The sequence below is a fragment of the Laetiporus sulphureus genome (genome assembly GCF_001632365.1).
Source record: "Laetiporus sulphureus 93-53 unplaced genomic scaffold LAESUscaffold_20, whole genome shotgun sequence".
NCBI lineage: Eukaryota > Fungi > Basidiomycota > Agaricomycetes > Polyporales > Laetiporaceae > Laetiporus > Laetiporus sulphureus.
In genome coordinates, this window is record NW_024468529.1 from 375956 (window position 1) to 384884 (window position 8929).

Consider the following 8929-nt stretch of genomic DNA (forward strand, 5'->3'; position numbering starts at 1 on the left):
CTCTAGTCATGCTGACATGCACCATCCACAACGAACCCTCGAGCTCTATCTATATCGAGAATCTGGGAGCTGTTGCAACTCACGAAACCTGTCGCCGTTACCCGCAATATTGCCGTCAATTGTCACAATTTCTTGTAATCCATCACCGGTAGTTCAACTGCTCATACAGAGGACGATACATAGACCACTGATATCGGAGTGGATGCACGACAAGGCATTTCCATGTACAACGAGCCTTCCTTTCCTACCATTCCTGGTCGTGAATGTTACTGAGGCGAAGTATACAGCTCCTCGCGTACCAAAAGCGACACAGAAGCAATTAAATAAGCGAGAGAAGCACAAATGCAAACTGTTACCCTCCAGTCCCAAAGTCAGAGGAGAATGGCTTACGGGCCGTTGAGGCATTTTACGAGGGGAACACTTCAGGGCGACCAAATCCCTCGCCTACCATTCCGTCCGGACTTGCCCCTTCAGCCGCATACGTCGTCTGTGCGGGCTGCGGTGAATCCATGATCAACTATTCTTCTCGTTCGCTGTATACGAATGACGGAAACTTGTCCACCGTAGCCGCAAAACCAATGAGATTATCGTGCTTTATTGTCTAGACGAGCGAGACCTACCTGGAGGACCGAAGATACTCGCCCAGTCCGATCTTGTGGTCTGCCCACGACGTGCATCAACTAATGAAGGCAATGGTAATATGATTTCTCGCACTGACGACCGTCGACACAGCTCGCTCCATTGCACCCACCTTCTCAAAATCACATCGACCCCCGGCCTGTCTGCGCGAATGGACAGGCGTTCTGTCTTAGGATTTCCGTACGCTTTCCCCGTCGGATGCATCGGACGCATTCCAACCGCCTCATCCTGCGAAACACTTGCACAGGCTGACGAAGAGCCAGAAGGGCCGTTGGTTGCGTTCACAGAGGGCAGGTGACACAGGAGTTCCTCGTCTTCAACCTTTTGGAGGGCGTTTGCCGACGGGCTGCGCAAGAAGCTCTGAAGAAGATGAAAAAAAGCGACATGCAGCCGTATAAAGTACATTGCGTCGGCCACCGGCTTAACACCCAGACGTTTGGTGCATCGAGTGGTTTACCGACGTGAAGGCGTCGCACAGTTGGGGAGTAGTGCTTGTTTTACCTGTGTTGTTGTCGAATTTTTCAACGGAGGCATATTAGTTCTACAATTAGCTGCCTAGAATGTATCGTCACTCAGCACGCTCAAGCCAGATTCATTTGCCATAGCAGACTTTGGCATAGAGGCCTGTTTGGCAGGCAGGTCGCACGCCAAAGATGTTTGGGATAATTTGCAAAACAGGTCTCTGGTAGTATATCGGTCAGTACACGCGCCTGTCATTGGATGATGGCGCGCGCGAAAGCGGGGTTCGACTCCCCGCCAGAGAGTACGAAGGGCCCTGTGTTTGGCATCCTTCTTTTTTGATGGTGAAAGGAGTGGGTTTTCTGCTGAAAATGTAGTGGAGCAGACGCAGAATGATGGGGGAAATGATTACGACGGTTTATCCGTGTATTTTAGGCAATTGATGCTTGCTCAGGGGATGTAGGTAGCATATAAAGGCAGACATGTGCTATTCGGACGGAAACGTCGAATGGAGGTGATGGCGTTGAATTCTCCGCCTGGAGAACCCCCGAGCGACATGCTAGTCGCATGGAATTTGGTATTCAAATACGGCCGGTTTATTGTGCGCTGTAAGATGCAACAGGATGCGGGTGCAACGCTCGATGCTCGCAAGATGTAGGCATTCGTGAGCTCGAAAGGACGGCGAGGAGAACCGTCGCGTGCGCAGCGGAGCCGGTGATCGATGGCTGATCGACCAAGTTTCCCCAGACGGAGACATCGTGCTTTATATCCGCCCCAAGCCTTTGCCCCGCGCCTCCCGCCCTCTCCCTCCCTCCCTCCCTCTCGCCGCTGCCTGCATTCTCGTGCACAACATTCTCAGCTCGACATCGCTCGACACGCCATGAGTCCCTCTGAATCCCCGCCTTCTTCCAGCTCAGATAATGCCGACTCTGACGCCGCGCACCAGCCCATATCCCGCGTCCCCTCCTTCATGCAAATCCCCTTCGCGCCCAAGCGCGCCGTCGCGTCCTTCGAGAACCTTGTCGTGCTGGCCAACTATGAGGAACGCCTCCGCGAAGCGAGGAGGATCGTGTGGCGCGACAGAGGAGAGAAACCGGCCGACCTGAGTGACCTCTGGGAGTGCTTAGAGCATGCGGGGAGGGGCGGCATGAGTGCGTGCGATATCTGATTGTAATGTTGCTTGCTTGACCTATTCTGTCTCTGTTGCTAGGGGCTGGCTGGCTGGGGTTCTCTATACGTGCGGGCGTGAACCTCATTCTCCTCATGACCAGAATCAAGAAGATTCCAAGGTAAGCATTTGGCTCTAGAATATACGTAGAAGCTGGAAATTGGCGAGCAAGCAGAGGCGACGGAAAAATAGTACAAGTCGGCTCATCTTCTACTTACGTGACTGGTTGGGTGGAAGTGCTGGCTGTTGACATGCTCGTCACAGAAAGTACCGCTTTGCCCTTGTCCGCCGTGCCGCGTTTGGAGAAGACTCCGTCCGATTCGCAGCCATGCTCGGTGCGTCTCCCACTTTCTGTATCGGTGCACCATCTTACACGTCTCCGGCGTCACTACGCAGGTTCCTTCGTTGCCATCTACAAGTTAGTCCTCAATGCGCTCCCTATCCTCCTCCCATTCCCACCGCCAAACCTCCCCACGCACCGCTCCACATCGCACACGCGCTCGCGCTCCCTCTTCCGCGCGTCCCTGCGCGCGTCCTCCCATCCATCCGACTCGCCTTTCCAACCCGATGACGGGGATCTCGCTGTCGACGTTGACGGTGTCAAGGCCGGCAAGCGCCGCGGGTCGCGGCACGCACGCCTCTCTGCGAGCGCGCAGGCGCACCAGGTGTGGGTGCGTAAGCAGACGAGAAGATGGTATTCGATTTTGGCAGGCTCACTCGCGGGTGGGTTTGCGGTGCTGTTTGAGAAGAGGGGACGGAGGGCTGCGATTGGGCAGCAGATGTTTGTGCGGTGAGTGGTGGAGACTAGGTTCGTGTCGAATACGGTGGAGCTGATGGAAAGTGCGCATATATGTGATGCAGAGGCTTGCAGGGCTCGTTCAATTCATTCTCGTCGAAGCATGGGGTCAGCATTCCGAACGGGGACGTGCTTGTTTTCTCGCTATGGTGAGTTCATGCTGGATTTACCCCTATATGCGGTAGTCTGATACCTGTATAGCTGTGCGCAGATCATGTATGCGTGGTTCGTCCGTCCGGAGACACTCCCCAGGTCGTATGACACCTGGTACGTGCAGAGCATTTCTTTTAATGGCCTCATGTACTCAAACAGATCTCCTTGCATCTGACAGGATCGCAACGGCGAGCAAGGTGTACCGCGAGACGCTCTCCATCCAGAGAGACATGGTACGCGACGGAACGTTCAAGATCAAGGAGATGCAGGCACTAGTCGCGAAGAAAGTATGCTGGCCAACTTTCGCATTTGGTCGCAGTGCTCTTTCGAACGACATCGCTAATCACTCCGATCTCTTCAGGATACCACCCCCTTTAATCGCACAGACATGCTTGTCCGCATCGCGCGTGCGTCCCTTCCACCGCCACAGCAATCCTTCGGTTCGCCCTTCGTGCCCTGTTCCGCGCTGCACCCATGGTTCGACTCGTGCACGATCACACAGCTCGACCGATTCGTCAGCGTGTTCCGGTGGATGCTGCCCATTTACGGCGCACTGCACCTTATCCCGATGCTCCTCTTCCGCCGCGCGCGTGTGTGGAGGGAGCCGATGCATATGCTTCTGCGCGCGGGGTGGGGCACCGTGCGGAGCTCGGCGTTCCTGGGCGTGTTTGTGTTCATTTATCAATGTGCGTGCCGTAGTCTGCCTACCCTGTACGCGTCGTGCTGACTTGGCCGTCGACCGCTAGCACTCTTCTGCCTGAAACACAACCTCTACGAAGACCTCACCGCGCTGCGCACCGACGCCGCGCGCGCCTCCACACACCCATTCCTCGCAGCCCTCGCGCGTGCGCTCCCGCAGCCACTGGTGGACTCGCTCGTCGCGCGGCGCGCGTACTACGTGCTCGGGCTCGCGGCGGGGCTGTCGCTGTTTGTGGAGGATAAGCATCGGCGGGAGGAGCTTGCGATGTATGTGCTGCCGAAGAGCCTTGAGAGCGCGTGGTTGATGGCGCGGGGGCGTGGGTGGGTGATGCATACTGGGCAGTGGGGGGAGGTGTTGGTGAGTTTTTGTTTTGGACTTGGGGTGTGGCGGTGGCTGATGTAAGTTGGTGTAGTTGACGGCGGTGGGGATGGGTATGGTTATGGTGCGTTGGGTTTCTGGGACGAGTGGACGATAAACTGACTTTTTTGATATCGTATTTTACAGAACACGTACCAAGTAAGCTGCCTGTCATGGTTCATTCCTTCGACGATTGATCCTTTCTACTCCAGAACGACCCGCAACATCTCTCCGGCCTCGTCCGCCGGATCTTGTATCAGTTCATTGGCCCAAATTGAGGGCCCGTCATGCTTGTCGTGCATACTCGAGTTTGTTCGTGTTCATGTACATGCACTTGCCCTTCTCCCCACGCTACGTTATTCATGCCGTCGGCTCTGCCTCACAATTTACACCTTTACCTTTCATCATCACATTGCAACTTGGTCTGCTATTATCTTGCCGCAACTTCACCCCTTATCACCATATACGTATCTACATTTATACAGATTGATCGACTTATTTCCAAGTAGGTGCATACTTTCTGCAATCATATGTGCTCGAGGGCAGTAGTACTCCGCTTGCATCTTGCTCGAGAAACTCGGCCCAGCAGTCTTCAGCATATGTTTGCATGAAAAGTGGATGACTTTTCCGTAGGCCACTTAATTTGGAACAGAAATCTGTTCCAGATCCCAGATTGTTTGCCAGAGTTTAGCTGACATGACAGCATGACATTGTTGAACTTCAACACTTGTTTCAAATGCATGGATCTGGAGCATGAGAGCAACCACCCTCTTCAGATGCCTTCAAGCCTCTCATCACAAGTCACATATCAAATTTCAGCATAGAGATGGCTTGAACATACAGAACCACATTAACTTCAATGAGGTTGGTTCTTACATTGTGGCTTGTGTTCAATTAGACCTAACCAGTTGATAGATCCCCAATCAATGTGCTTAGCCATGAGGTGATAGGATATTTACAGCCTAGTAATTAAGGCTTCAACATTTCATCTATATATACTATGTATCCATGGGTTTAATCATATACTATATTCATTTATTTACTATTATACTGTACATGAGGCTATTGAATGCAAGTTAGCAAATTCAGCAGGGGGCTGATGAGCCAATTGAAACTCATATTTTTCGACAAGTCACCGCTAAAGCACCGGGGGCATCGGGCTGTGATTCCAATGGAATCATTGTGATCACATCATGATCACAGTCACAATGCTGCATGTGATTGCCCTTTCTTGACACAAGAAAGGCATTAGATCTGAACTGATAATTTAAGCCTTTCTCATCAAGTAGTTGGATTTGTAAGAAAGCTTTGTGAAAGGCATATTTCATGCCTTCTCTTCCCGTTGATAGGCTCTACAGTGCCTTTACATACTCAGGAAAAGTCAAGCTGTACACAGCACTAAGCACTTGAATAAAGGTATGAGAAACATCTCACTTTCTCTCACCTTTCTCATGTAGAGAAAGGGTGCTTTCTTTGCAGTGAATGCTACCACATTTTACATTAGCAGAAAATGTTGTAATTTTCTCATGATGCAAATGTAGTGTCCTAAGAGTGATCTAGGCAGAACTATGCATTTCATACGATGGTTGTGCTCAGTAATATCACAAAGGAACTATGACAACTAACCCTGTGAGAACATTTTCAATTTTAACACAATGTTTTTGTTGATAATGTTTTGGCATAATTATATCCAACATTTTGAGTGTGAAGTCAATATGACTGATAGGAAAATGGCGGAAGCATTGCTGAGTCATCACGTATATTGTTACCATGCCTTCAAAAATGATATCAACCACATCATTGTGAATGCACATGGCCTATTTGCATATTATTTCTCTGAAACACCATGAGTGAACGGTCAATCAAACCAGCATTCCAATGCTATGCATACACAATGAGACATGCATTTGAAGGCAGGATGCAGTATCGAAGCATGTCAGAAAACATTGAGTGATCATTGAGAATATTTCCTGTGTGTGCACAAAATGTTTCCAATCAAATCATTCTGAATAAATTAATTTAGAGATACACTTATCAAAAAATAGTTAAGTGTAATATAAATCTCAAGGAACCTGTGGTGAGCATGCCTCAATCATCCGCAATTTATTTCTCTGAGCTAAGTTCTAAATATATCATAATGCGAAACTGACCCCTCTAGATCTTTCATTGTGAGCAACATTTGTGGAGAAATGCGGTGATAAAATTTGACAGAGGCAAGGCACGTGGAAAAGACTTGTCCACGCTTAAGATCGGATCATCGGGTACCAGTTCGAACTGACAATCATGGAGTCACGTGGTCATCAGAGTATAGATGGAGGGTGAAAAATGCCCGCACGCACTCTGCTGTACAACAGCCTCCAGCACTGATGTCTGCAATCCATGCGCCTCTCATGCTCTTCCATATTGCAATCGATGAGAAGTTCCTCAATCACTTCATGGATGAGGAGAAAGGTGTAGGCAAGGTGGATGTGTTTACCAGTCAGCTATGGAGACAATGGAAGTGATTGCAAGGTGAGGGGGTCATCCAGGTATGAGATCAGTTTCGTTTCTACTGGTGAACTTGAATGAACAACCTCAGTTGCCCAGCCACTCCTACTGAGTATGTTCTGGTCAGACTATATGCTACACGCCCCAAGCAATGGCACATCTGCCTCGCTGAAGCAAGTTGAATTCAATATCATCTTATTTTCATTCAGTATACTGTCTCAGCAAGCTGCCAACATGCACAAGTAGGCCTGCACTTGATTTCATAGATCAAGCTGTTCAACTTCAGACAGATATCTCTACAAATTCATGCAGTATTATAACACTTCCAGGGATCTGAAGGAAGCGCACTTTTCTTCTAATCAGATCACTGCAGGACTCGCTGAAGCCCACAAGGCATCTGAAATCCCAAAGTGCATACATCTAAATTTTGAGGGATGCAAGTACTGAAATCCCCATCTTCAGTGTTCACATCCTGTTCATAGTTCAGTATGGCAAGTGGAACATGTTTGACCAACATTGGCTCAAATATGAGCTTCTGGAGACGTGAGATCATGTTTGCTTCACTAGTTGCAATCACTTGTATTGACTCATAGACATGGTATCCACATTGTGTGACAGAGCCTCAATCAACTCACACATTCTGCTAGTGTCGATTCTTCTACCCGTGCGCTCTGCATAGTTCTCCCTGCTGAGAAATTGTGGTCGTGTACTTCTGCACAGACTACACGCCCACTGACTATCTCACCTTCGCACACTATGACATATGGTACAGTATCTGCTCGAGAGCTCATGTGCAGTCCATTGCTCATCCATCCAGCTCTAGCTCGCAGGTGAGAAGAAGGTCCAGGAGGTGCTCACATGCCCCGGCATGCTCAAGAGCTTCCTCAGTGATGCGTTTCAATGGGGCACTTGCTGTGTGACCCTGCACATGCTGCATTGGCATGTAGCTCTTTCAACAGCTTTTTCATCAGGCACAGCTGGGCTTCACTTATACATTGGGTGAGAAATGGGGTGAGTGGTGGAAGGTGTAGAAACTGGAGGACACATAGCAGCTGCATATGTTAAGGGCTGTGATGAAGTGTACAGGAGTGAGGATGGCAGGCAGTGGTGGAGCGCAAATAGGAGAGATGAGGCATGCAGTGATGGGATGTGCACAGGGAAGGCAAGTTGTTGAGATGCAATGTCGCAAACCAGAGCAGATGATAGAACATGATTATGGGTAAACTCAGTGGATGGTGATGGAAGACGAGCAGGTGAAAATGCAAAAGTGGGAACAAGGGTGATGGTGATTCAAAAGCAGACAATATAAGTGTCAATAGGGAGCAAACAGAGCACCACTCACCACATATGAGGATCAAATGAATCGATTACATCACTCATGGTTGCCTTTTCTGAATCTGAATCCTCTTTTTCTGATGATGAAGATGAAATGACCTTGCCTTTGCCCTTTCTCATTGCAGGGGCTGGCTCTGAATCTGAAAATAACACAGATGATATGGCCTTACTCTTGCTCTTGCTTTTGCTTGACATAGTGGATGGCCCAGCTTGCGATTTAACTGTCCGATGGAAGCTTCGAGGCAAATGCTTCATTGGTCTTGGCCTCTGGGATAAGGAAACATCTCTGCTGCTGGATGGCACAGCAGACTCCTCAGCTAGAATGGACATCACAATTTCTGCGGTTGACAATGGCTGGAAGCCATCTTCACCCTTAACATCGACTGGAAAGAGTTCATGAATGTCTGCTAGGCAGGCCATTATGCTGTCTTCATTCCTATTTTCTACACTTCTAGCAAAAGACATAGTGAGTGTCTTGTGAATATCCATTGCAGGCTCGAGCCAGTTGACCTTTTGCATGGCCTCCTGGCTCTGCCACATGGCCGATTCAAGTTGACCATGGAGCTGCTCCATCTTCTGCCGATGATGCTCCCTGGCCATTGTAAGTTGACCATCTGTGGTACCTAGTTGCTTCTCATACTGTATGATCACTCTGAAGAGGTCTCAGCCTGTCTTTCTGGCTGATTAAATTCATCTCACATTTTTTGGAGTTTCTTATGAAGCTCCTCGATCTCCAGCTGGTGATGCACCGTGACTGATGCAATTTCACCGTTCTTGATATCAATTTGTCTCTGAAGCTGGTTGACCTCTCACAAGGTCTCCTGGCTCTGCAGCA

General features: G+C 49.5%; 4 protein-coding genes and 1 non-coding gene across 5 annotated transcripts; 3 read left to right on the forward strand and 2 right to left on the reverse strand.

Moving 5' to 3' along the window:
- Nucleotides 1-435: 435 nt before the first annotated feature.
- On the reverse strand, nucleotides 436-1132 carry LAESUDRAFT_182627 (uncharacterized protein). Its single transcript, XM_040901483.1, has 2 exons — nucleotides 621-1132; nucleotides 436-553 (listed from the first exon to the last, which is right to left on the reverse strand). The coding sequence occupies exons 1-2, from the start codon at nucleotides 1042-1044 to the stop codon at nucleotides 471-473; spliced, it is 507 nt and encodes a 168-aa protein (XP_040764280.1). The 5' UTR covers nucleotides 1045-1132; the 3' UTR covers nucleotides 436-470.
- A 186-nt stretch (nucleotides 1133-1318) lies between these two features.
- On the forward strand, nucleotides 1319-1403 carry LAESUDRAFT_t51. Its single transcript has one exon. It is a non-coding gene; the product is annotated as a tRNA-Asp (tRNA).
- Nucleotides 1404-1873: 470 nt separating this feature from the next.
- Nucleotides 1874-4490, forward strand: LAESUDRAFT_679565 (uncharacterized protein). The gene is made up of 10 exons (XM_040905703.1): nucleotides 1874-2249; nucleotides 2309-2387; nucleotides 2531-2601; nucleotides 2663-3056; nucleotides 3128-3211; nucleotides 3264-3329; nucleotides 3394-3502; nucleotides 3577-3901; nucleotides 3962-4272; nucleotides 4328-4490. Exons 1-10 carry the CDS (start codon nucleotides 1979-1981, stop codon nucleotides 4388-4390), a joined length of 1773 nt encoding a protein of 590 aa, XP_040764281.1. The 5' UTR covers nucleotides 1874-1978; the 3' UTR covers nucleotides 4391-4490.
- Nucleotides 4485-4944, forward strand: LAESUDRAFT_725994 (uncharacterized protein). The gene has a single exon (XM_040908934.1). The coding sequence runs from the start codon at nucleotides 4595-4597 to the stop codon at nucleotides 4760-4762; it is 168 nt and encodes a 55-aa protein (XP_040764282.1). The 5' UTR covers nucleotides 4485-4594; the 3' UTR covers nucleotides 4763-4944.
- A 2620-nt stretch (nucleotides 4945-7564) lies between these two features.
- LAESUDRAFT_714273 (uncharacterized protein) lies at nucleotides 7565-8694 on the reverse strand (the record flags this gene model as incomplete). The annotated part of the gene is made up of 3 exons (XM_040907057.1): nucleotides 7565-7690; nucleotides 7754-7793; nucleotides 8102-8694. 3 exons carry the CDS (start codon nucleotides 8692-8694, stop codon nucleotides 7565-7567), a joined length of 759 nt encoding a protein of 252 aa, XP_040764283.1.
- Nucleotides 8695-8929: the final 235 nt, after the last annotated feature.

Bases quoted from the DNA above. Each gene is read 5' to 3' on its own strand.
- LAESUDRAFT_182627 (XM_040901483.1), bottom strand. From the start codon at position 1,044: ATGTACTTTATACGGCTGCATGTCGCTTTTTTTCATCTTCTTCAGAGC. The intron at 554-620 runs GTAGGTCTCGCT...ACGGTGGACAAG, and splicing joins GAGTATCTTCGGTCCTCCAG to TTTCCGTCATTCGTATACAG.
- LAESUDRAFT_679565 (XM_040905703.1), top strand. From the start codon at position 1,979: ATGAGTCCCTCTGAATCCCCGCCTTCTTCCAGCTCAGATAATGCCGAC. The intron at 2,250-2,308 runs GTGCGTGCGATA...CTCTGTTGCTAG, and splicing joins TGCGGGGAGGGGCGGCATGA to GGGCTGGCTGGCTGGGGTTC. The intron at 3,212-3,263 runs GTGAGTTCATGC...ATACCTGTATAG, and splicing joins GTGCTTGTTTTCTCGCTATG to CTGTGCGCAGATCATGTATG.
- LAESUDRAFT_725994 (XM_040908934.1), top strand. From the start codon at position 4,595: ATGTACATGCACTTGCCCTTCTCCCCACGCTACGTTATTCATGCCGTC.